Source organism: Pelodiscus sinensis, chromosome 1 (genome assembly GCF_052426305.1).
Source record: "Pelodiscus sinensis isolate ZL-2025 chromosome 1, ASM5242630v1, whole genome shotgun sequence".
Taxonomy (NCBI): domain Eukaryota; kingdom Metazoa; phylum Chordata; order Testudines; family Trionychidae; genus Pelodiscus; species Pelodiscus sinensis.
Genome location: NC_143052.1, coordinates 7,077,157 through 7,104,632, shown reverse-complemented (window position 1 = coordinate 7,104,632; position 27,476 = coordinate 7,077,157). Strand labels below are relative to the sequence as shown.

Below are 27,476 nucleotides of genomic sequence, written 5' to 3'. Positions count from 1 at the left end.
ACTGCTGGCACTACAAAATTACCTGGGAATCCAACCCCCAAGTTATGGACGTGAGCCTCCGACGGCAGATCTGAGCTGTCTGTCGAGTTGACGGGCTAGAATGCAGCAGCTGGTTCTCCCATCGCTGAGTCAGCCCTGCCGGACTAAACGCAGTGAAAAATTGTCTGCGGCGGTGACATCAGCAGGCAATGTTTGACGTGCGGGAAGGGAGCATAGATGCTGCAGAGGAAGGCCTGTAGCACAGTCGCTTATTCTGGCGATACCTGTGTTTGAGAGAGACCTTTCAGCTGTTGGTATATGACTGCCCAAATGGTCAGCACATATCGTTTTGTGGCATTCGTAATCTGAGCGACTCATTGCTTTTCTGGACGCCTGGCAGTCGGGCACCCAATCTCCAGCTGGCAGTGTTTACCAGCTCCTGATGTGCCTTTTTGAAAGCCTTCCCCACTCCACTGACACCTATTTCTGATGCATCTGAGCACCAAGTGTCCTGGGAGCTTAGCAAAAAGCACCGTTGCCCTCTGGATCATTGGCATCGAATATTGAATGGCTAGAGGATTAGAAAGTTGTTTTTCTGACCCAGATCCACAGAGCTCCGCTTGTCGTCTTGGACCACAGCTGTGCCACGCTGTCCTGGGCATTGATCTGGTGTCCTTGTGGGGTCGGCTTGTGACTGTAAAGCTACGATGAGACTAATTACTCTCGTTCCAGTTTTCTTTCCTCCCTCCCTTCCCCTCATCCCCTGAAGCACAGGGATTGTCTTCTAAAACAGTGACCTAATTAGCTGTGCAATCAAACTGTCTTCCAGTAAAGATTCTTCATGGCTGTCTTAAGACCTGTCTTTGTGGCACCAGCTTTGAGGACTACAGCTTATGGAAGCCCTTTCCCCACTAATGCTCTGTTACATCCAGTCCATGCATATGACTCACCTGTCTGTCTGTTTCCAGAAAAATGGCTCATTTGTGCCAAGAATAAGCAGCAGCCAGTCCGTCGGGCTCTCCTTCATTTGGTGTTGGAAACAATGTAACTGCTGGTGGAGATGGCTCAAAACGGTTTTCCAAACCGGTTGAGGGAATCCAGGAGGACTGATTGACAACAGCCTTTTATCACCAAAGGGTCATTTCCTGGTGGTGATACACTAAGACTGTGACCATCCAACTGGCTACACACACTCATTATAAATGTGAGAATTGGGACTATAAAGAGCTGCAAACTGTTCTAATTCCAGTTAGTGCTGGTGGCAGAGAAGTCCGCCTGTGATCGTGGGACTTGACTGTTCTTTATAAATCTGAGGCAGAATCTCTGCTGACCTGCTATAGATCTCGTTATTTCCCTTGTTTCCTCTCCTAAAGGTGAAGCGTTGCCTCGTCCCTGGAATATTCTCACGGCTCCTGTTTAGCAGACGCGTATGGCTTCTCGTTTTGAATGCTGACTGATGAACCCTGTTGAAACACCCCAGCTAAAAAACAAAACCAAGAAATTGTAACGCCAGAACAACACCAGCAACGGTTACTTGTATCCAAGGGCTTGTCTATGCAGAGCAATAGTGCTCAGTACCAACGTGTGGTTTCAAAAGTGCGCTAACACGTTGTTCATTAATACACCTGTGAGGCCCCTGCTGGGGTGCAGTAAAAATTCCTTAGTGTGCTTTAACACAGGGCTGTCTGAAAGAGTACTACTTTACAGTTCACTAAGAAACTGTACACAAAGCTGACACATTACAGTATATTTGACTATCGTGAATAATGTCTTTATTATATATACAGGTTAAACCTCTCTAGTCCAGCACCCTCGGGACCTGACTGGTGCCAAACCAAAGAATTTGCTCAATATTATCTAGCAGAATTACCAACGCTTCCACTGCTTACTGGGCTCTTAGAAGACATTTAAGGGTAAATTAGAGCTAAATAACAGCACAGAACAGAGGCCAGGTCTACACTAGGCCCGGAAGCTTGGCTTAAGGTATGCAACTCTACATATTCTATGTAGCTGGAGTTGGCTTACTTTAAGCCGAGCGTGGCGGCGTCCCCACAACAGGAGGCCGACAGGAGCAATTTCTATCTTTAGTCCTCGCAAGAGCAGCAGTACTGAACTCTAGTGGGGACACCCTCTGAGTTCCATTGAGCGAGCCTTAACTAGACTCGCTAAATTGAACTCTGGAAGATTGAACACAACAGTGTCCATCGTCCATGGAGTAAAGACAGTGACTGAAAGCCAGGATTGGTGGCTGTAAACAAACTTTATGGGACTGTGAGAAACTTTTCCGCACCCATGAAAAGTGGGCATCTGGCTAATTAAAATCATGCCGAACCAGAGAGTGCTGGACTACAGAGGCTGAACCTGTGTGGGTGGGTGGGTTTGTATGCGCACACACGTAATACTGTAATGTAAACATGTATTGGTCATCACAATATATGCTAACCCAAACGTCCTGATCTATATAAAGCTCACAAATATCTATAGAAAGTTCACAAATTGTTGAAAATAACCTCCCAAAATGTACAAGAATTACCCCTCCCCCCCAATACTGAAACCCTACATACATCTCTACCTCCCCGCTCCTTCTCTCGATCATTCCTGAAAAGACTCGCTTCTTTCTGTTTCTCTTCCAACTCTCATCTTCAGTCCACCGTTCCTGCCATCTTTGGGGACTTCACTCCCTCACATTTATTTAGCAACATTTAAATAAATAAATACACCCCTGTTCAAAATGCATAGGCTCTAAGAAGGAATCAATGAATCAATAAGTAATTGTGTATAACTAAAGCATCTCTTTTTATCTTCATTATCTCTGGGTGTTGTAGCCCTCATTCTTCTGGCCCCAAACCCGCTTGTTTGCCTTTGGGACAATCTCATGTACCATCTATTAAAGTCAACAGAGAACTGCTGGAAAACATGGAGCATTTCCCATACCTTGGAAGTCATCTCTCCGCCAAAGTTGACATTAACGTGGAAATCCAGCATCGCCTGAGCTGCGCAAGCTCTGCTTTTGCCCCCTTGACATGAAGGGTCTTTGAGAACGAGGACATCAGTGCCAAGACAAAGCTCCTAGTGTACCGCGCAGTGGTGGTTCTAACACTGCTGTACGCATGTAAAACCTGGACAACATATAAGCGTCACCTGGAGGCACTTGAACAATATCAGCACTGCCACAGGAGAATCCTAAATAACCCTTGGGAGGACAAGCGCATGAACACTAGCATCCTGGAAGAGTCGAACATGACCAGCATTGAAGCTAGCATCATCTCCCAACAACGTCACTGGGCTGGTCACATGGTCTGGATGTCTGATTGGCACCTCCCAAAACAGATTCTGTTTTCCGACTTGAAGGAAGGACAGAGAAGCACTGGGGGTCAGAGGAAGCAATTTAAGGACATGTTGAAGGCAAACCTGAAAAAATGTGGCATCGGTGTTGACACTTCGGAGAACCTTGCCCAGGACTGTCCCCGGGGGAGAGCGGTAATCGGTGAAGGGGTGGCGCAATTTGAGAGGTCCTGCCACGGTGCAGATGAGGAGAGGCAGAGGAGGAGAAAATAACAGCAAAAACTGGTCTGCATCCCTCCAATAACCACCAGCACCTGCCCCTTCTGTGATAAGACCTGCGGCTCCAGAATTGGGCTGGTGAGCCATCAACAGATCCACAAATAGGAGGGTGACAGGAAGACGTCCTACTCATTGAGTGACTGCTAAGAGACTGTCTTGGATCCTGCTTGGGGCCAGATCTTCCTCACTACAAAGTGTGGTCCCATAGATGGCGGTGGACACTGCCCTGTGCACTATAAAAAGCATTTAGAAGTTCAGGACTGTAATGAATATGTTGTGTGGGGCTGGTACCTGTGTCTGTGTGTCTAGTGCAATTCACTAAGGTTGCATACAGCTGAATCTTGCTAAACTCTACATGTCTGCCAGTCCTTTAGCTCTCAGAAAACACCCAATATACTTACCCAGCTTCTTAGCAAAGACCTCATAGCAGAGAGAACCGTGTTATTGGTTGGTCAGATGCTATGAAATTTCATTAATTACATGAGACACATAGTATGATTGCTCTGAATACTTGGAACTTCTGCTGTAAGCAACTATAAACGAAAGTACCCTTCATAAACAAAACGATTAAGGTACATTTGGCAATGCGGTCGCGTTGGGTTTGTTTTTCTAAATCACTTCTGTTCATTGGTGCGTGGATTTTGACAACTCTCATTGGTGCCTCATCTCTGCTTCCCAGTGGAATCAGTTGAGTTCCCTAAGCTGGTCAGGGAAATTCTGGCTCTAGTAAGGTCAGTGAGAGTTTTGGGGCCAAGAATCCCCCTAGTTTTCAGTGTGAATTAACCAGATGAAGCCTGCAGCTGCTTTTGAGGCAGCCAAGTGTACATAAAGGAGGGTGTGGAGCATTTAACAGGTGAAAAATGCCTCCGTAACTCAGCGACGGAATGGATCTGTGTTAGGCTTTCCAAACGGTTCATTTTGGAGCCGACCATGAGAGAATTTAGCCCCGAAGTAAACTTTCTGGGGGGAGTGGTAGGAAATGACCTTATACGACTGAAAATGGGGGAATGGAAATGAAATGGGCATCTGAGACTTGTGATGCACTAGAACAGTGTTTCTCAACCCTTGGGGTACACAAGAGAAGTCTGGGAAGTACATCCACACAACTGACATTTGGAGAAAACTGAATTTTTGTGTTAAGTTTTCCAGCGCGGTTATTTTTGTACTTTTTACACCCCAAAATTTCATTGCCTGCCTGGCTACGATTAAGTTGTTTAAAGAAATGTGTTTCAAGGGTAGAAAAAAAGTGTGTGTCTGAAAACGAGGGACTGGGGGGTACTTATAATCTTTTTTAAAGGGGTACTTTATAAAAAAAAGTCGAGAAACACTGCACTAGAAGATCAAACCAGAGCTGTGCCATAGGATTCGTGTATGTCCAAACCCTAGAGCAGGGGTGGGCAAAAGGGCCTCTGTGGGCCGGATCTGGCCCACCAAGCGAGTTGACCCGGCCCGCAGAGGCCCTGACACTTCTCTCGCCCCTAGGCCAATCAGGGCTTTGTGGTGGGGAGAGCACATGAAGTCTCCTCCCACCCTGCTCAGCTGACGGTTGACTCTAAATGCAGCGCTCCTTTGCAGGGCGGGGACAGGGAGCAAGAGACTTCTCCCTCCCCAGGCTCTGATTGACCTGGGGGGGGCAGCAAGGGAGAGTACATGAAGTCTCCTGCAACCACCAGAGGCACAGGTACCTAGAGAGAACCACCAGCTGTTCAGAATAGCTGATGGTTCTCTCTGCCGGGGGCAAAGACTTTGTGCACTCTCCCACCCCCAGACCAATCAGGGTCTGAGGGTGGGGAAGCACAGAAGTATCCAGGTCCCGCCCCTTCCACCTGAGGCCCCCTCCCTTCTGGCCCCCTTCAAAATTACTGCCCTAGAGCTATAAAATCCATATAGCGCAGGAGCAGGGTAAGGTATGGGGCTCTTTTCCAGTGAAGAAAACCTAAGCCATGTTACATTAGATTCATTTCTATTGAATAGGAATTTACCATCCTTTACCAGTAGCTTGGCTTCAAAAAATGTCCAGTGTGTCTAAGGGTATCTTCATGTGGATGGATTGCACTACCCCAGGGCTAGAATGTTTTGCTGCTCTCTTATTTTTTCCCCTCCCCCTTCAAACGCAGAGGTGTGTTTTTCCCTGATAATCCCTTTCTCGGGGCGGTGTGTTTGCAGAACCTAATGGAAAACAAACCCCTTTGAAAGGAGTTATTGCCTTTTGAAAAGTGCTAATTTCCGTGTGAAATTTATGCCTGCCAGCAGAGGCAGCCGAAGAGCACCGCAGGCAGTTCTAACGAGACAATTCATTAGTCGGCGAGTGTACACACGCCATAAAGAACATTAATTCACAAAATGAAAAACTAATAGAGTGTTTAGCCGGCTCTTTATCACCAGTGACAGTCTGCACTCTTCTCATCATTAGTGTTTACTGAACTGATGGGGGCTGCAGCCTGGCCAGCTTATCACTGCTCATCTCAAATGAGTTTGCGATGCTTTTTCAGCTTGGCTGGCCTTCCTCTCTCCTCCCTTGCTTTAGTTTTAACCTGTAGTTAGAAGCACAGATTTATGGGAGGAAGCTCTGATAGCTAACTCATAGGCTCTTACCATGTTCTGCATTTTCGGATCCAGTAGGATCTCTGAGGATTTTCATCCTGGAGTCCCCTGCTTATCCAGAGGACCGTTTATTATGGTCCTCATCCTCTCTGGCTGAGGACTGGATGCTGTTCTTTAATTAGCTAGATGGATGATGCTGGTTATGCCAATTATATGTTCCCCATTCAAAGGCTGAGCCTGCTGCCTCCTTTGCCCCGTGTGGGTTTTGAGTATTTAATTCCCCCACAAACGAGGAGATTTTCAAAGCACTCAGTGTTGGCCTAACTTGGCTCCCATTGAAGTCGGTCGGAGTTTTGCTGTTGATTTTAACAAGAGCTGAGTTTGGCCGGTGCAGAGCACTTAGAAAACCCCATCTTGCACTGATCTTGTATTTGTAAGATCCAAGCTTGTCCCTTAAAATTCCTCCTCTCATCCAGGAAATGAAATGCCTTTTTACTTTAGCCAGATCCATGGTCTTCACTGCTTTTTTTTCCTCTTGAAAAATGCAGGTTAGTTATTTTCAGTCCCTTGTTCTTTTTGCACATGCATGTGAAATATTCCCAGGGCCTTGCACAGACTGGTGAATCAGGGCAACTCCCTGGCTACGTCTACACTACAAGGTTCTTGCTCAAAAACCCACAGAGCATCCATACCTCAAGCGCGTTTTTGTGCAAAAAAAATCTACGATCGACAGAAGAGAGGGCTTTTTGCAGTGTAGGTAGACCTCCTTCTATGAGGCATAACTCCTTTTTGCGCTACAGCTCTTGCACAAAAAGGCCTGTGTGGACGTTCCACAGGGATTTCTTGCACAAAAAGAGTCTATCCAAAAATGCACAGCTGCTCTGATGGCCATTCTGTGAATGGCCATCAGAGCTTTCTTGCGCAAGAGCATCCATGCAGTGTGGATGGTATCTTGCGCAAAAGCACATCGCGAAAGCGATGCATTTTAAGGTATGGATGCATTTTTGCACAACAAGTTTTTGGTGCAAGAACGCTTCCACAAAAGACTTCTTGCACAGAAACCCTGCAGCGTAGATATAGCTTCTATGTCCAGAGATGATGTGTGTATTTGGTGCTCACAATAGCGCAGAGAGTTGTAGTGCCAACTTGAACTAGGCTTGGCCTACTATGCATGGTGCTTAAACCAGGTACTCAAAGTGTATGCAAGCTCCACCCCCACAAGCATTGCTCTGCCAATGTACCTAAGGGTTTATCTCCACTATGCCGCAGATCACCTGCAGCGATCGAGCCACTGGCCGTCAATTTATCATGTCTGCTTAAATGCGATAAATCAATCTCCGAGTGCTCTCCGATAGATGCTGGCACTCCACCAGCATTAGAAGAGTAGCCAGCGTCAATGGTAGAGCGGCCCCTGCCAGCCTTACCATATGCAAAATGCTGCGGTAAGTACGTCGATGTCAGCTACGCTGTTTGCACAGCTGAAGTCTATGGCTGTGTAGATTAGGTCGACGGCGGGAGCTAGTGTGGACTAGGTCTTAAGATCTGACCTGCAGCATCCCTGTTCTTCCACACCTGGACCCCAAATTGCATTGGCCAGTGAAACTCAAGCCTGACCAAAAATGGTGACTGAAATGTTCAAAATTGTGTGGTGTCTCCGTTTCCCCTGTTCCTTTGTTCAACTTCTCAGTAGGGATGTAAGCATCTAGTCGAGTAGGAATTTGACTAGTCGCTTCCCTTCCCGCCCCCCCCCCCCCCCCGCTGCCTCTCTGATAGAGGCAGCAAAAGGGAAGTACGAGTCAGTCTAGGGAGAAGCTGGCTTAAAGGCCAGTTCTTCCTCTCGCCCTGCCCACTCAGCACCATCTCTGTGGGGGCAGACTGTCTTTCCTCAGGACCCCAGAAGTGAAAGCCAGAATACACACCTGCAGTGCTTAACTTATCTCAATTGGAAGGGGGTGTTTTGATTGCTTTTTCAGAACAGGATGGAAATAGTGATAGGTCAGAAGACTTAAATGTATGCATAAAATAGTTTTCCCCCACTCAGTGGAAGAGGGAATCCGCTTTTCAAGGAAGTTCTGAGAGATGTCGCTACTGTTATGGGGTTTTTTATTATTATTTCAAAATACTTAAAAGGGAGAAGTTTTATAGACAAAGAGTAGCAGAGCAGTCATGTCTGTGAAAATTAGACTCAAACCCTCACTCGAAACATTCCTAACTAAAAATGGGAAGGGTGTCATAATCCGAATCTGGATTTAGCTCTCAGTTTCTCATATCTTTATAACAGGTTGAACAGAAAACACACTACTAGAAGGGGGAAATGGATGAATTTTGCTTTAGCTGGCCAACTTGAAAAACCGGGGGGGGGGGGAGGGAATCATTTCAGATGAACCTGAAGTGAAAAATTTTGGTCTCCTGCTTTTCCGCTTTTCCAGTTGTTTTGAGTAAAATAAAATGCTTAGTTTGAACTGAAATAGCCTATTTCATTTTACTTTTTTAACTTTTTTTAATCCTCAAAAAGAAAATTTGATTGAAATTGATGTTTCAAAAATACAAAGTTGTTTCAAATTGAAAAATTGAAATGCTTCATTTAGAAGATGGCATAACAAACTGTTTTGCTTCTTTTCAGACGTTTTCCGGAGTTGTTTTTTAATTTAAAAAAATTAACAGGAATTCATGAGAGATTTCAGTTGAGCTTGGGGAAAGGGGGGAAGGAAACCCATTTTGTCCAAAAAAAATCATCTAGCTCTAATCAATAAACAAATATCCCTTAGGCATTGGAAGAGTCAAAGTCTTTTATATAGAGATGTAGCCCTCAGACCATACACAGGCCAATTTAGATGAAGATGGTGAATAATCCATACCTTAAAGCTTCAAATAATTGTTCTGAAGCATAAAGCAGTCCACATGGACATGTGGCTTGCATATAGTTGATGTTGTTTATTAATTCCTTGGCGCCACAGGTATTACATAACCCTTTGCAAGAAGATAAAAAGACCAAGTTCCTGTTCCTTGAAGGGAACGCTCTAACTTAGACCCAGACTGCATTGTGAAAACAGCAAGGGATCGGTGTGTAAGGCAAGATGTATAAGCACAAAAAGAAAAGAACTGCTTGAGAGCAGAGTCCTACATTGTTACTCCCACAGAGCAAAAATCATTTAAGTTGATTAACTTTGCATTTCTTATTGGTGACATAGGCGTCCTGATTTTGTTTGTTTGGGTTTTTTCCTGCCTGGTTCAGGTGGGAGAGAGGAGAGTTGAGCAAGACACAAGAAGTCATTCTTCTACTCTACTCTGCGCTGATTAGGCCTCAGTTGAAGTATTGTGTCCAGTTCTGCGCACCACATTTCAAGAAGGATGTGGAGGAATTGGAGAGGATCCAGAGAAGAGCAGCAAGAATGGTTAAAGGTCTAGAGCAGGGGTCTCCAAACTACGGCCCGCGGGCCGGATGCGGCCCGCGAGGCCCTCTCATCCGGCCCGTGGAGACCGTCCCTGGGGGGGCAGGAGAAGCGGGCCGCTCTGCTGACAAGCGGCCGCGTGGCGGCAAACGGCGCAGGGGGCGGGGGTTAGCACGGGCGGCGTTCCCCCGCCCAGACTGACAGGGCATCCGGCCAATCAGGGGGCAGGATGGGCGGTGGTGGTAACGCCCGCCCGGCGACGTGCGGGGGAACGTGAACCCCGGTGGGAACTTTAAAAAGGTGACCCCTTCCGCCCAGGGGGGGGAAGGAGTGAGCGGTAGCAAGCAGGAGGGGAGGACAGCGTGCAGAGGAAGGGGAGAGCAGGGGGAAAAGCCCCCCCCCTTCCGGGAGAAACGGATTCGCAAAGCCAGAAATGTCTGCTATTTTGGCATCCAGGAAACAATTTCACCATTCACACTAATACAGGTGTTCATGTGTAGTGTATCAATGTGTTATTAAATAATAACTGAATAAAATAATATTAAATAAATAATTAAAAACAACATCCATGTTTTGATTGTTTTTTATTTGGACCTCAAGTGTGTAGTCGGCCCCCGAACTGCTGTTTGATAGTTAATGCGGCCCTCGGGCTGAAAAGTTTGGAGACCCCTGGTCTAGAGAATATGACCTTTGAAGGAAAACTGAAAGAATTGGGCTTGTTTAGTTTGGAAAAGAGAAGACTGAGAGGGGACATGATAGCGGTTTTCAGGTATCTAAAAGGATGTCATAAGGAGGAGGGAGAAAATTTGTTCTCTTTGGCCTCTGAGGATAGAACAAGAAGCAGTGGGTTCAAACTGCAGCAAGGGAGGTTTAGGTTGGACATTAGGAAAAACTTCCTGCCTGTCAGAGGGTTAAACACTGGAATAAGTTGCCTAGGAAGGTTGTGAAATCTCCCTCTCTGGGGATAGTTAAGAGCAGGTTAGATAAATGTCTATCAGGGATGGTCTAGACAGTACTGAGTCCTGCCATGAGGGCAGGGGACTGGACTCGGTGACCTCTCGAGGTCCCTTCCAGTCCTAGCGTTCTATGATACTATGATTCTATGAGGGATGCAGGTCAGCTTACTGAAAAGTCCACAGAACATGCCATGTAGCAGTCCCTCCCAAAGGCCCCGTGCAGGTTGAATAGAAAGGGAGAGACAGTCTAACATTGTGGACCTCTGTAGAGCAGCACTTTTGAATGCCCAGCACCCCACGCTAGGAAGGCAGAGCAAGGAGAGAACGGAGCTACCCAAGAGCAGGAACTCTCCCACTGCCATCTCACACAAAAGCATCAAAGGCAGCTGAGGGATCTAACCGCATCCTCATGGATACCTTTTCTTCATCCATCCCCAGGAAGCAGTCATGTACCAACATCTCCCAGGGCGGTTTCTTTCTATAGCCACGTCTGTATCCAGACCGACAAAAGGTGCAACAATCCGAGGCTTAAATGACAGAACGATGAGAACATAAGAACGGCCGTACTGGGTCAGACCAAAGGTCCATCTAGCCCAGTATCCTGTCTGCCGACAGTGGCCGGCACCAGCTGCCCCAGAGATGGTGGACCAAAGACAATGATCAAGCGATTTGTCTCCTGCCATCCTTCTCCAGCCTCTGACGAACAGAGGCCAGGGACACCGTTTCTATCCCCTGGCTAATAGCCTTTTATGGACCTAACCTCCAGGAAATTATCCAGCTTCTCTTTAAACTCTATTATAGTCTTAGCCTTCACAGCCTCCTCTGGCAAAGAGTTCCACAGGTTGACTACATGCTGTGTGAAGAACTTTCCCTTATTAGTTTTAAACCTGTTACCCATTGATTTCATTTGGTGTCCCCTAGTTCTTCTATTATGGGAACTAATAAATAACTTTTCTTTATCCGTCCTCTTCACACCACTCATGATTTTATAAAGATGGTGTTCCTAATTGTTCTTATTCTAAAAAGACTTGTCTTGATCGTTCTCTTGCTGGCTTCAAAATGTAGAGGCCTCCTGATGTTTGCCTTCCACTACGAAATGTACTTGAATTGAATCCTTGATGTCAGATCTGACACGTGACCATTGTACATGCTTGTGTGTGCTCCTCCTGTTTGCTTCTTTGGAAAGCAAACATTTGCTGGTGTGTCTGACTTCTACCCACTCCATAAAATGCCTCTTCTATTCAATATCAATTTATTTTTAGTCATTTTTATTACACTAGTGCCAAGAGGCCCTATGTGAGATCAGGGCCCCACTGTGCTAGAAACTGCAAACACAGGGAGAGGTGTTCCTTGACTCAAAAACCTCACATGCTATATAGCCGTGACAGGCGAAGGAAATATTACAGGTTGAACCTCTCTGGTCTTGGGATTTTCTGGTCTGGCAACATGCGTGGATTTGCAAGACCAGATTACCCTGCGAAGCTGGCAGTTGGGCCTGGCCACGGAGCCAAGCCAGGGGCAAGGAGCCCGGCAGCTGGGCCAGCAGAAGTGCCCAGCAGTAAGGAGGGGAGCCCAGTGGGGTCTGCCGACTGACCCAAGAGAGCCCAGAGTCCATCAGCAGAGGAGCCGGAACTGACCTCTCTTTGTCCAGCAAACTCCCTCATTGATTGGTCCCGAGTGTGCTGGACGGGAGGGCTCCAACCTGTAGTACTGTTATACTACAAGATGGTGCCTTGGAGCTTAGAGAGATTCTATGACTTGCCCAAGGTCACACAGGAAGTCTGTTGCAGAGCCAGGAAATGAACCCAGGTCTCCAGAGGTCTAGTCCAGTGCAGACACCATAAGACTACCCTTCCTCAAGTGCATGCATTTATTTGTAGCTAGCACTCCGCTATGGTTTGCCTGTTTTCTCCTCCCAGTGAATGTTTTGCTTGGCTCCAGGAGAGATCCCCCACCAACTAAGGACCATCCCACACCTTGCCACATTCCACTCCAAGTGCACATTTCTGTGTCTTGGCCTCCTGGCTTGGAACATATAAAAAAAGTTCCAAAACAAACCCCTCCGCTGCGTATGCTTCTCCCCTGGGGCGAGGATAAAAGAGCAGCATGTGACAGACATTAAATCACATTGCTCAGTGCAGTACCGGCTAGTACATAAGAACATAAGAACGGCCGTACTGGGTCAGACCAAAGGTCCATCTAGCCCAGTATCCTGTCTATAGACAGTGGCCAGCACCAGCTGCCCCAGAGAGGATGGACCGAAGACTATGATCAAGCGATTTGTCTCCTGCCATCTCTCTCCAGGCCAAGGACACCATTTTATCCCCTGGCTAATAGCCTTTTATGGACCTAACCTCCATGAAATTACCTAGCTTCTCTTTAAACTCTGTTATAGTCCTATCCTTCACAGCCTCCTCTGGCAAGGAGTTCCACAGGTTGACTACACGCTGTGTGAAGAAGAACTTTCTTTTATTAGTTTTAAACCTGCTACCCATTAATTTCATTTGGTGTCCTCTAGTTCTTCTATTTAGGGAACTAATAAATAACTTTTCTTTATTGGCCCTCTCCACACCACTCATGATTTTATAGACCTCTATCATATCTCCCCTCAGTCTCCTCTTTTCTAAACTGAAAAGTCCCAGTCGCTTTAACCTCTCTTCATATGGGACCCGTTCCAAACCCCTAATCATTTTAATTGCCCTTTTCTGAACCCTTTCCAAGGCCAAAATATCTTTTTTGAGGTGAGGAGACCACTCAGGTCCTACTGCAATGTGCACCTATAACAGGGCTGGGCAAAATGCGGCCCGGAGGCCAGATCCAGGCCGCCTAACCCTTTGATCCGGCCTGCAGTCTGCAGGTGGCAACCTTCTATTTATATCCTGCTGCCCATGCCACTAAATTTCCAGGGGATGGCTCAGGCAGCAGGATCCTATTTAAATGTCTCCTTGGCTCTCAGTCACAGCACTACCCCAATGGGGCCAGAGCCGTGAGCTCTTTAAATAGCCGCAGCCAACGCGGGCAATGCGGTATGAGCAGGGCTGGGACCCTCAAGCCCTTTGCTGTGTTTTTACTTCAAAGCTTCCAGCCCCAGACAACTCTCGGGGAGGCTAGTTCTCAGCCCTGCCTCTTCCACCCTAAGCCCCGCCCCTTCCAGGGGTGGAGCTGGCCTGTGACCACGTACCAAAATTCATTATGTGGCCCCTTAGTGAAAATTATTGGCCACCCCTGACCTATAATCAGAGGTCGGCAAATCCATGTATCTACTCGCCTGTGGCGAGTAGATTTCAGCCGATCTCCCTGTTCACCAGCAGTGTGCGCATGCGCAGTGCGGGGCTGGCGAGTGGATTTCGCCACAGTTTGCCAAGCCCTGCCTATAAGAACCTATATAGAATAGAACAGAGCGAGAAAAGTAAAAGTACTAAGAGGTGACCACCTGTTACCTAATGCCCCCTGCAGAACCCTTCATGGATATGGGGTTGAATGTTTCCAAACTGGCTTTCTGGTAGCAGAGATGTACAGTTGTACGGTGTGATGGGGGTGTTTTCTCAAACACAAAAGGAAACCATTTATTTATATAAATACATTTTCTATCCTAGCTAAAAACCAGGCATCCATACACATGCTGCAGGTTTACTGCCCAGGTATAGATTGTGTTGTAGCTAAGTCAGCATCTGTAATCCCACACTGATTTGCTCCCCAATGCTACTAAATCATTCAAATCTGCTAGCAGTCATTCTAATCAAGCAGGAAGTGGGCAGAGCGCTTACAATGCAGGTGTTGATTGGGTACATAGGTTTGTATATGAGGAACACTGCAGGTTTCCTTTAATATTCCTGAGGTCTTGTAATTTACATCCATCGATTTACAAGGCACATTGTTTCAAGAGGCACCGGCGTCGCTTAGAATTACAGAATGATTGAAATCCCCCGTGACAACCTGCACACTGGATTTATTTTTCTTAAGTTGGGTGGAATGAAAAGTTTCTTCTCTTTGTTTTACGCTCTGTGTTGGCAGAGGCTTGGGGAAAATCCTGTGGTCCAGCAGCATAGCGCAGCCCAGTTCAGACAAATGACAGTCAGTTATTCACTGCTTAGCCATCTCGTGGCTGCACGGTATTTAAAAATCCTGGTTGACTTCGTTGATCAGCGGGGCTGACATTTGGCTGAATAAGAAAGCTGACCATCTGGCCAAGATTCCTTGTATCTGCAGCAGAAGAAATGGCTGCCTGCCCAGTTTGTGCATTTCAGGAAGAACACTCCCATGCGCTGTTCCCCAAGGCAGCATGGTGTTCATCTGCCAGAGGGTGACAATTACTACGTCAGCCTGCACTCTGTATGCTGTGCTGGCTCCCTCTCCTATCTCAGAGCCTATTTAAAGACGCTGATCATGACCTGTAATGCCGTCTATACCCACGGCCGTCTGATACTAGTAAGCAGGTATCTTACTCATCTGTTCTCCATCAATATGTAGACTGAGGACATAGGGGATGATGGAATGACTGTGCCTAGAGCAAGGCCTAGATGAGCAGAGGGTCTGCTCAGTGGCTGAATCTCTACTCCTGATCAAATTAGTCCACAGACACGAGACAAGGAAGAAGAGGAAGGTACTTGCATTGACCAGGCGGTTGCATGCAATGCTGGAGAAAATGCAGAACCTGTTGCAATAGTAAGGGGCCACGCTGGAACAGATCATGCTGTAGCGATCTTGATTCTAGAAGGAAGAGGATGTTCTTGTGGTTAACTCACTAGGCTTAGGAAATCTTCACTCCTGTCTTGCTGTATCTACCACAAGCTTATTGTGTGACCTTGGGCATGTCACTTAATCTATGAGCTAAACTTTGGTATGTTTGGCAATAAAATCTCATTGTTTTGAATAGTGGGTTTTTTTCTTTTGTAGAATTAGGCTACGTCTACACTGCAGAGATATTTTGGGATTCCAGAAGTATCCCGAAATAGCTACTCCGCGTCTATTGAGGCACCCTGTTATTTTGAAATAGATTTTGAAATAACAGGTGGCTTATTCTAGTGTCCCGGTAAGCCTCATTCTACGAGGGCTAAGGGGCATTTTGGAATAGCAAGTACGAAAGAAGCTATGGACACTCTCAATCTCATTGGATTGTTCGTTGTGTATTAATGTTTTCCTCGCCTTTTGGAAAGGAAGAAAGAGACATCTTCAGGAAGGACCGTCCATCTGTAGCAACCCAAACCCGCATTGCACTGCAGTTCATTGCGTCACTCTCAATTAGAGAAATCGATCTCCAGCCTCGCAGAGCAGCCGCTACCAACTTGGGTCCCTGCAGCCTGCCCCCCTTCGGTGTAATGAGCCTCCCCAAGTGACTTTTCCATATTTGATTTAAATCAAGCGGCAGATTGTCCCATTCCCATCTCCCCACCACCGCGAAATGTAATTATATTTTTACTTAAATGGCTGCAAATGGATTGAAGAGCTGTGCGAAAAGAAAAGGAAAAAAAATACCCACCACTTCAAGGGAAATTAGCTGAGTCTTGCATTTCAGATGACACATCCATCCATCTCCTGGCCTTCTAACAAGGCGCGAGCAGAGCCAGCTGCAGCTGGCCATGCGGGTAGCCTGCTGCCCCACCATCACCTTTAGCCGATTAAAGGAAAATGACTCTTCCACTTACAATACCCCCGACGCGGCTTCCTTGACTCGGGGAACAGCTGAATCTACGAGCCTTCTCCTTAGGGTTTAAGGAATATTTTATTATAAACTGAATGAAGAAATGTTTTCCTTACCTCTTTGGAGAGAGTTGTGCTTAGTGGCAGGAGAAGGGAAGAGAGACATCCTGAGTTAACCAGTGATCGAATGAATAACCTCAGAACTGATACTACAAGAGCCAGGAATCCCCCTCCTCCTTGAGATGAATGACAACTAGGACTACTCAGCTGGTTTCGAGGTCAGGGCTAAATGGAAAGACAAGTGAATCATTTTTCAAGCACCTTCCTGAAATCACCTGCTAATATACTTATGCTGAGAAAGGGATTTATCAGCCCAGATAATTACCTTTTTGTTGAGCTGCATATATAAACGTGCTAGATATTTTCCTGTGAAGAGTCAATGTGCGTCTGTGTGTATCTACTCAAGAGAGAGATCTTGGAGTCATTGTGGACAGTTCTCTGAAAACAGCCACTCAGTGTGCAGCGGCAGTCAAAAAAGCAAACAGAATCTTAGGAATCATTCAAAAATGGATAGAGAATTAGATAAGATATTTTCTATTGCCTCTATATAAACCATGGTATGCCCACATCTTGAATACTGAGTACAGATGTGGTCGCCTCATCTCAAAAAAAGATATACTGGCACTGGAAAAGGTTCAGAAAAGGACAACAAAAATGATGAGGGGTTTGGAACGGGTCCCATATGAAGAGAGATTAAAAAGACCGGGACTTTTCAGTTTAGAAAAGAGGAGACTAAGGGGGGATATGATAGAGGTCTATAAAATCATGACTAGTGTGGAAAAAGTGAATAAGGATGTTATTTATTTATTCCCACAATATAAGAAGTAGGAGTCACCAAATGAATTAATAGGCAGCAGCTTTAAAACAAACCAAAGGAAGTTTTTCTTCACTCAGGTCACAGACAACCTGGGGAACTCCTTGCCAGAGGATGTGGTGAAGACTAGGACTTTAACAGGATTCACAAAAGAGCTAGATAGATTCATGGAGGTTAGATCCATCAATGGCTATTAGCCAGGATGGGTAGGAATGGTGTCCCTAGCCACTGTTTCTCTGGAGGTGGGTAACGGGAGGGATCATGTGAGGATTACATGTTGTGTTCCCTCCCTCTGGGGCAGATGGCATTGGCCACTGTCAACAGACAGGATATTGGGCTAGATGGACCATTGGTCTGACTCAGTATGGTCGTGTGTGTGTGTGTGTGTGTGTGTGTGCGCGCGCAAGAAAGAGAAACATTCACACTTCTCTAACTTGTCTGCAGTCACCTTGAGCAGATTCCACCAGGGTTTATTCTTTGTTTTTTTCCCCTTTGACATTTAGGAGCTGGTTAATTATTTCCAGTTGTCTTTGTTTCCCGGGCTCTGAATTTCTTTACTCACTGCTGTCTCCCTGTTAAAAAGACTTCATAAATTTCAATGAGTTCGAAGAGAGCTCATAAACCAATCTTCCCATAGAAGCCCCATTTTAAGCTGCTTCACCGTGGGCACGTTTTTTCTTTTGCTGTCGCTTACCCTAAAATTAGATGCGCAATTAGCTTTCTTGCTTTGTGCAATCCTTTTCTTTATGCCGTTGCTAATTTCTTTTTAATTTTCCTGCTGTCTTCTGTGTTTATCTTGATCTGCTTTACTTACAAATGATCGTTTGACGGTTTTAGAGGGTTGTTCGGGTGGTTGTTGGATTTTTCTCTCTCTTTACACAATAAATTTTCAGGGGCTCTTTTAATTTTATGGAGAAGTTTAAGCGCTACAATAGATTCATCTGATGAAGGGTGTTTTTAGTTTCATGGCAAGAGAAGACTTTAATCCGTCTCCTGTCTTTTCACTAAGCCCTTGGTGATCTTAGCATGCATGCATCCCTTCCAAAGCAATGTGTGTGTGTGATTCCTTTCACTAGTGATGGTCTACTGAAGGACAAAGTGCCTTTTATTGCTGCTACCTAAAGGTGTTATTTCCCTGCATGTGTGCGTATACCTTTGGTACATCAATGACAGATAGTAGGAGTATAAATAATAGTGTAGCTACTGTAGGATGGGCAATGGATGCACATCTGAGCCACGCCGAGTATATACCCGCTGTTTTTAGGCAGGCAGTGTCAGGGGAGGTGAATACAAACCTGTGTTACGGTGGCTATATTACTATTTATAGTCCCGTTGAGTTACCATGTAAGTATAGGTAGGCAAGCAGGAGAATCGCATTCCTAAGCTATAGAGCAGACATAACCTAAGGCCAGGTTTACACAACACCCAGAAGGTCAGCTTAAGGTATGCAACTCCAGCTATAACGTAGCTGGAGTCGACGTACCTTAAGCCAAGTTGGCACCAACTCCGCAGCAGGAGGTCAATGGGAGAAATGCTCCAGTCGACTTCCCATATTCCTCACGACAGAGGCGCCCTCAACATTTGATTTAGTGTGTCTTTACTAGACCCACTAAATTGAACCCTGGAAGAATGATCGCCAGTGCGTCGATCCTCCGTAAGTGGCTACATGTCCTAAGATACAGGTTGAACCTCCATAGTCTGACGCCCTGAGGACCTGTCTGGTCCCAAACCAGGGAATTTGCCAGACCAGAGGACATCATCTTGTTGCCGGCTGTGGGCCTTCACTCCAGTGGCAGCAAAGGAGTCGGCATTGACGGAAAAGGGGTGGGGGGAGGAAGAGGCAGAGTGGCACCGAAGCCCTGTGGTTGGGGGCCATGAGCAGACCCCTGCAGCTGGCAGCAGAGCCTCATGGCTGCTGGGCCATGCTCCCAGCCCCCGGCCATGGGACTTTGAAGCTCCCCTACCTCTTCCCCTTCCCATCCCTGCTCTGGCAATGCTGACCCCTCTGAGCACCCGCCCCCGGCCCTACTCCCTCCCTGAGCTTGAACGCCGCAAATGAGCTATTTGCACCACTCGAGACTCTGGGCAGGTGCAGGAGGAGATACTGAGCACAGGGCCACCAGCTATTCCCCGAGTGCTTCAGCGCCGGAGCACCCACGGGTGCCCAATCAGGGATGTTGCTGGACACGGGAAATCCAGTTTCTAGGGGTCCGACCTGTACTTAATGACACACTCCCCTGAAAGGCAGCATGATTTAGGGTTCTGGAAATGCGGGCTGTGACCAATAGAAATGCTTTGTGAGTGCTGCATGCTGGCCTAATTCTGTGCTGGCGGTATCTGCAGGAATATCTTGGATTGCAGGTACCCATGTGGAAAGGGTTAGTCAGGAAGGAGAGGGCTCATGGTGGTCCCTTAATCAACCTCTGCCTAGGGGTGATTCCGAGGCACTGCCAGCACTCTTGGTCCTGATGACTCGGCTTGCCCCCCCCCCCCCAACCTATGGAGGTGGTTTGCCCCGGAAGGACAAAGTGCACATGCACTGGAAAATGCTTCTGGGGGACAAAGAAGGGATGCTGGGGGAACCGGACAGAGAGCAACTCAGACCCAGGCCTGAGGGGTCTCTGAACAAGCTAGGTCCGGCTAGGTTGCCATGACAGGATGGCGGTCAGTAAGATAGTAATGTGCACAAGAGACACCTTTTAACATCCATTCACACTTCGTTCCCACTGTTGCCTAAACTCAGGAGCTGTGTCTAGACTGGCCAGTTTTTCCGGAAAATCAGCCGCTTTTCCAGAAAAACTTGCCAGCTGTCTACACTGGCCACTTGAATTTCCGCAAAAGCACTGACGTTCTACTGTAAGAAATCAGTGCTTTTTGCGGAAATACTATGCTGCTCCTGTTCAGGCAAAAGTCCCTTTTGCGCAAAAGTTGCGCAAAAGATCTAGTGTAGACAGCTGAGATTTGTTTTCTGCAAAAAAGCCCCGATCGTGAAAATGGTGATCGGGGCTTTTTTGCGCAAAAGCACGTCTAGATTGGCCACAGACGCTTTTCTGCAAAAAGTGTTTTTGCAGAAAAGCATCCGTGCCAATCTAGACGCTCTGTTCCGAAAATGCTTTTAACGGAAAACTTTTCTGTTAAAAGCATTTCCGGAAAATCATGCCAGTCTAGACGTAGCCAGGGTGTTTTACAAAGGCCATTGGTCACTGTGTATGGGTCACAGGTTCCCACAGGGAAGCAATGGAGTGCCTGGAACCCAGGCGGACTTGCAGGCGGTAAACGGGTGGTGTACATGCGATAGCAGCCCCAAGTTTCAGAGCGGAAGACTTGCAAGATTTTACCCCCAAGATGCGTAAGGACAAGAGGTCCAAAACCTAATATAGATGTTTAGCTAATGTGCTAAATATTGCGGTGTGTCCTGGGTCTAGCCCCATAGGCCCTGTTGCCCGGGATTAAGAATAAGGTGTGGGCATCGCTCGCCTAATGGGACTAGAAGGTTCTAAGTTTGTCCTCCACCCCAGTTACAGAGGCTGAGAGCAATGGAGCTCTATTTCTGGAGGCAGATCTGGGGAACCAGAGCATGACGCTGAGGGTACTGCCAAAATAAAACAATTTTTATTACGATTGGTATTAAGATTGCAAACAAAACACACAGCACTGATCGCACTAATGGATTGAGTCACCCCGGAGGGTAGCGTAAATGAAGCTTGAGTATACAATTGTAATTATCTAAGTGTACAGTTACAATTACCTAGTACAGTACCAGATTCATACCTCTGGTGGAATGAGGCTCTCAGTGGAGTGAGGTAGAGTATAACAGCGGAGAAACTTAGAAAGAGTAAGTAAAGGAAAGAGTTTGAGGAAGGCAATCCTCAAGCAGAACATGAGGAAGAGGAATTCCTTAATGAGGAAGAAAATTCCCCCTGCACAACCGCTGTTGTAGGATCTTAGGGTGTGTCTACACAGCAGGGCTTAACTCGAAATAAGCTACGCAAATTGAGCTACATCAATTGCGTAGCTTATTTCTAAATTGGGAGCGCTTATTTGAAATAGAGCACTCTTCCTCCAACTTCCCTTACTTCTTGTACAATGCGGGTTACAGGAGTTGGAGTAAGAAGTCCTCCAGCTTGACAGTATTTCGACATTATTTCGAAATAACTGCCTGCTGTGTAGACACGGACTAAGTTATTTTGAAATAATGTTGCTGTGTAGACATACCTTTGTAGGCCTTTTACGTCCACTGGAGCCAACTCCTCAAAGTCAAAGACACATTTCCTCACCCTCTGATTTTCATGGGGACATGTTTGATTGGATGATTACATTGGAGCACCCTTTTGAATATGCATGAAAAGATCACCTGATGCCCTTTTGGACAAGTTCCCCAAAGTGGGGAAAATGGGAACTTGCGCTCATATACCCAATGCCTTCTGTTTCCTTGATCAGGGTGTCAGCTTGGCCAGGTCATTACATTTTTGGACTCATTTAGATTAGGAATGTAAATGGCTAACTGGTAAGCATCACCGTTCCAGTCCTCCTCCTCCACCTGCCCCAGTTTAAGCAGTAAACCAGTTAAACATAACATTTAACCGGTTAACTGATTATCTGGGATTTTACATCCCTAATTTAGATCTCACGAGATCCCGAGTCCCCTATTATCACCCAGTCTGGCCATTAGGTGTGTTGTGACCCAACTGATGTGACCCAACTGAAGGTTTCACCACAAATCCTTTCACAACTTCTAAAATCTATTAACGAGGGATGGACGCATGCACACACGCACACACACACACACACACACACACACACCTTCCTTATTATCCCTGTAGACCGTTGCATTACTGCTAAAATATAGTGAAACAGTAATGTATATAGAAAAGTATTGACGTTTACGAGTTCACAGGGTACAGCACAATCCGCGTCCCCTTAGGTACATAGCCCAGCAGCTAGCCTGAGACACCGCCCATCCCACTGCCACCTTGCTGCTATTTTTAATCACTCACTTGGGTAAACGTGCGTGCACCAGCTTGAGCAGAACTAGTGCGTGTATGTCTACCCAACCTGGGAATTAGCCTCCCAGCTGCTGTGGAGATGCATTGGCTGGGACTGCTCCCTTGCCTTTCAGTAGCAAAAACTTCCATTGTGCTGCAAGATACAAGCAAATGATTTCAGTGGTTGATTAAGCTCCTCAGCGTCACTCTGGAGTAGAATCAATTGCAGAAGCAGTTTGTTGCTTCATATACTACAGGATCTTAGACATTATTACTTAGCTGAACCTAAGCGAATGCATGTGCGTAGGGTGGAAATAAATGAGATGACATGGTTGCTAAAACACAGCTGTTTGATTAAATATATTCCCAACTGTTAATATGCAGTCTCTCTCTCTCTTTCTCTCTCTCTCTCTCACACACATACATACCAGCACCATCGCCCAGTCAGGACAGCCATGCGAATACGGAGCTCCCACCGGTGTCGGAACAGATCATGCAAACGCTAAGTGACCTGGCCAAGACCTTCCAAGAGATGGCTGACCGCTGCTTGTTGGTTCTGCATCTGGAAGTCAGGTATGGCACAGAATCTCTGAATCTAGAGGGAGGGTGTGAACGCTGGAGGGTGAAGGCTGCTATTAAAGGTTCACTAATGGGATTAGCTTCTTCTAGCAGGTACCCTAGTCTTGATGAGAAAGATGTGATAATCGATTATAAAACCAAAAGGAGCAACCATTGTGGTCATAGTCTGACTTCCTGCATAACCCAAGCCATAGAACTTCCCTGAATTAATTCCTGTTTCAACGACGGCATATGTGTTAGTAACACATCCTATCTTGATTTAAAAACTATCAATGATGGAGAACCTACAACAACCCTTGGTAAATATTTCTGGTGATTAATAGCCTTCAGTAGTGAAAATGTGTTCCCTCTTTTCAGTCTGAATGTGTCTAGCTTCAATTTTGAGCCATTGGATCTTGTTATACTCTTGTCTGCTAAACTGAAGAGCCCATTGTCAAAATTTTGATCCCTATGTAAGTATTTATAGACTGTGATAAAGTCACCTATTAGACTTCTCTTTGTCAAGCCATATGGACTGAGCTCCTTTGGGTTAGGTTTATGCTACTGCAGTAGGTCAGCCTAAGGTACACAACTCCAGATACGTGATCTGGAGTCATTGTACCTTAGGTCAAGTTACTGAGGAATCTACACCGGGGGGGTTGATGGGAGAAACTCTCCCATCAAATTAACCTCACTCTTCTGGTAGAAGGTAGTGTATGGGGGGTTGACTAGAGAACGATCTGCAGTCGATTTGGTGGGTCTTCATTAGATGTGCTAAATCAACTGCCAGTGCATCGATCCTAGCTGTAGTGTAGATATAGTCAGAGATATCACTATGAAGCTCATTTTGCCCAATCCTTTAATCATTCTCATGGCTCTTCTCTGAACCTTCTCTAATTTATCAACATCCTTCCTGAATTGTGAAACCAGAACTGGACATAGTATTTCAGTAATGATTACACCAGTGCCAGATTCAGAGATCATATAATCTCTTACCCTGTTCGATATTCCACTGGTTATATATCCAAAGATCACATTAGCCCTTTTGGCCATAATGTTGTAATGGGAGCACATGTGTAGTTGATTATGTACTAAGATCCTGAAGTCTTTCTCATAGTCACTGCTGTGCAGGATAGAGTCCACCATCCCATAAGTGAACCCAAGACTCTGCAGAATCCTCTCCAATTTAATGAGCTTAAATCTCTTGATTTCAGTGGGATTTTAGAAGAAAAATGGAAACATTGGGGGAAATTTTCTTCTGTTTAAACAAACAAACAAAAAAAATCCCGGTGTCTCCCTGTGTGTTGGCAACAACCAGGAAGAAATATTTTTCTGGGATCTTTTCCATCCGAACCTGCAAAAGCATGACCTATTGTGTGCGAGCTTCTTTATGGTTTTCATTCTGCTGTGCTCTGGATTCCAAGTGGGAGCCTTTTGTTACTAATTGTTGAAAGGATAATACAATTGAAGGATGGGGGCGCTGTCTTGATTTTTTTAAGAGTTGGATAATTTTATGAAATGTGGTTACAAATGCAACGATCAAGGTAATCAAATGTATGGCTTCAGGCCATCAGCTGATTGCTGTGGGGGTTGGGAAGGAATTGTCCCTTACATGCAGCCTGAGCCAGAAGTCTTAAAGCTGGTATTTCCTTTTTCAGTGGCATCAAGTATAAACTCATGCCAAGGGCAGGGCACATAAGATTTCTTGGATCAGCAGTTTGTGGGGACATTCAGGGGTATGTATCCTGTACCAGTGTAAACTGGCGTAGCTCCATTTAAATCTAAGCTTTCATGGCCAAAAACTTTGTCGGGTTGCATCTGACAAAATGGGTTTTTACCTTTGAAACCTTATACCCAAAACAATCTGTTAATCTTTAAGGTGCTACAGGACTCATTGTTGTGTTTTGCAGATACAGACTAACATGGCAGCTACTTTGATTCTTGACGTCGTTTATGTCTGTGGAGCTATGCTATTTTATACCAGCTGAGGATCTGCCCCATTATTTATATTTACATGGCATCGCTTTCAAAGAAATATATAAATTCACATCATGTAATGTTAGCAGCTTCTGAAACTACTATCCATCATCAGTTGGATACTTTATTGTATGCATCTCAGAACTGGGATTGTAAGGTACAGAGATAATTGAGTTATTGAAATAGAACATTTTACCAGTGTACGTATAGTACTGGGTGACAGCAAAACTAACCCTACAGCTGCTGTGATGGATCAGAGTGAAAGGGCTTCTATGCAGAAATCCTCTGTAGTTTTCTGTTGTACCAGGCAACTGAGTTTTGAGTAGCAGCAGCTAAAATGTGCAGCTCAGCAGTTGAGGATTTGTCTTAATAAGGGGCAGGTTTAAAACAAACATAAGGAAGTTTTTCTTCACACCGTGCACAGGCAACTTGTGGAACTCCTTGCCAGAGGATGTTGTGAAGACGGGGACTTTAACAGTGTTCAATTAAGAGCTAGATACATTCATGGAGAACAGATCCATCAATGGCTTTTAGCCAGGATGGGTAGGGATGATGTCCCTAGCTTCTGTTTCACAGGAGTTGGGAGGGGGTGACAGGGGATGGATCACTTATGATCCCCTGTTCTGTCCATTGCCTCTTGGCCACCTGGCATTGGCCACTGTTGGAAGACAGGAAGGATACTAGCTGGACTTTGTTCTGATCCAGTATGGCCATTCTTAAGTGTGGAGCACACCATTCCCCGTCTAGTCTGGGCCTCTGCCTCTATTGGTGGGCACAATCTGATACTGTTGTGTATTTCTCTGTATGTATGAGTGGAAGGGAGAGAAGGGAAGATATGCTCATGACCTGGAAACACGCAGTTTCTGTGAACGTTCCCTCCTATTAGTCACACTGTGTCTTGCAACCGCCCTTAAAAATATCCTGAAACTTACCCGTCTCTTTCGTGGCTGTGAACATCAGGATTCCCTGACATTGTTGTGAAAGGTCCCAGAATCCACCATGTTGTCCAGGGATCTAATGCAGAGTGTTCTCAGTCACAAAAACCTGTTCCTCTACTACGCCCTCCTGGCACATCTTCATGCATGGGAATTTATCAGCCCCAAGCCCGTGGGCAAGGAGGTGCAAGTGAATAAGGCAGAATTTAGGCCACCGCATCAATTCTTCTCCGTTTTAACCTGCCCTCTGGCAGATTTTGCCAGATGCAATCAATCAGCGGAGTTTGGCAAGTTCTGGGCTGCCTTGCAGCTCTCTGGAATCATGTGGGAATGATCCAGGGATCACTGTGTATCCAGAGTAATTCCACTCAAGACAGTGAGGCCTTGTCTACGCTAAAAGGAAGATCGCTACTGCCACGTTTGATTTAGCAAGCCTAGTTAAGCCTCACTAAATCGAATGCAGAGGGCGCCCCCATCGGTGTCCAGTACTCCTCCTTTTGCAAGGAGCAAGGGAAACTGCTCCCATCGGCTTCCTGCTGTGGGGACGCTGCCAGGCTTGGCTTAAGGTAAGCCGACGCCAGCTATGTATTTTACGGAGCTGGCATGTAACTTAAGCCAAGTGGCTGGGTCTAGTGTAGACTTGGCCTGAATTTATTCTGGGTTTACAGCATAGGTGAGATCAAATTTTGGGGCCCAATTCTGTAGCTTATCTACACCAAACCCATTGAGTTGCCCCATTAAAAAATAATAATGGATTTCACCCTACTAGGCTTATAGTGCCGTTTCTCTAGAACGCTGTTAATTCTATAGAACACGGTAGGTAATTTAAATGTATAGACCCTTTCCATGAGAGACCTCGTCAGCAGGAGGACTGGTGAGAGAGAGCATTGCCCGCAGAGCTTGAAATGAACAAGCAAAAGGAAGAGAGAAGTTGTGACAACTTTAAATGCCGGGGTAGAGGAACAGCTTTGACCTTGACAGGGTGTTGGGAGGGGTTTGTGTAAAAGGAGGAGGTTTTCTTTCAAGTTTCTACAAAGAAGGTTTTGCTGAACCAGCATGTACAAACCTGGCTAAAGGGCATTTGCATTTTATCTGAGAATGCCCCTCAGATCTAATCACCGAGGGCCTTTGTGTTTGTCTGCCGATGCAGCCAAATAAGGTGTTAAGTGGCCGATACGTATAAAGTAGAAATCACCAGCCCCGTTTTTGTGATTATTATTTTTCACCGATTTGCACTTCAGAAGATAAATATCCAACTGCCGCCGTACACAGGGCCTGCTCCGAATGTCACCTTTATCAGGCAGTATTTTTAAATAAAAGATCTACCTTCAGGAGGGCTTCCAGTGTGTTTAGCAGCAATCGCCTAGCACTGCAACCTCCTAAATATGCACTTTACAAAAATCAGCCGTCCTGCTGTGCAATCAGCAATGTTTTCAGAAAACCTTAATGCCAAAGTCATGTCGAGGTCAGATCAAACATGTCAGTGCTCTGAGAAATAAAAGCCCGTTTCTCTCTTCCTGGTTTGCTTTTGTCACCGTCTCTGTCCCTTTTCTCGTTGCGAACAAAATATTGCCACTTGGTTCTTCTGGGGATCAGCAAGTACACTAAAAGCAGTGTAAATTATTGAAGAACTGGGGGCCTTAGACAGCTTCAGAGAAAGGGTAATGAGGTAAAGAGCCTTTCTCTGCAAGGCCCCCAGTTCAAAGGCAGCTTAGGTCAGGAAGGGTCACAAGGGACAGCCGTCTGGGGATTGTGCCGTGATGTATGAGAAATGAATTTTTGGGTGGCAGTCTAGCTCCAGAAAAGTTTTCTTCCACAGAGAAACCACCACCAGAATAAAATACAGGACTATGTAGCACTTTAAAGACTAACAGGATGGTTTATTAGATGATGAGCTTTCGTGGGCCAGACCCACTTCCTCAGATCAAATAGTGGAAGAAAATAGTCACAGCCATATATACCAAAGGATACAATTTAAAAAAAAGAACACATATGAAAAGGACAAATCACCCCTGCATCCCCCTTCTGTTCTGAAATGTGATTTGTCCTTTTCATATGTGTTCTTTTTTTTA

At 45.9% G+C, this 27,476-nt stretch overlaps 1 protein-coding gene across 1 annotated transcript in view; it reads left to right on the top strand.

Moving 5' to 3' along the window:
- The window catches only part of EXOC4 (exocyst complex component 4), a 637,711-nt gene that overhangs the window by 559,680 nt on the left and 50,555 nt on the right, over positions 1-27,476 (top strand). The window contains exon 15 of the mRNA XM_075925646.2: positions 22,366-22,507. Within this exon, the coding sequence (XP_075781761.2) occupies positions 22,366-22,507 (142 nt within the window). The remainder of the gene's footprint in view (positions 1-22,365; positions 22,508-27,476) is intronic.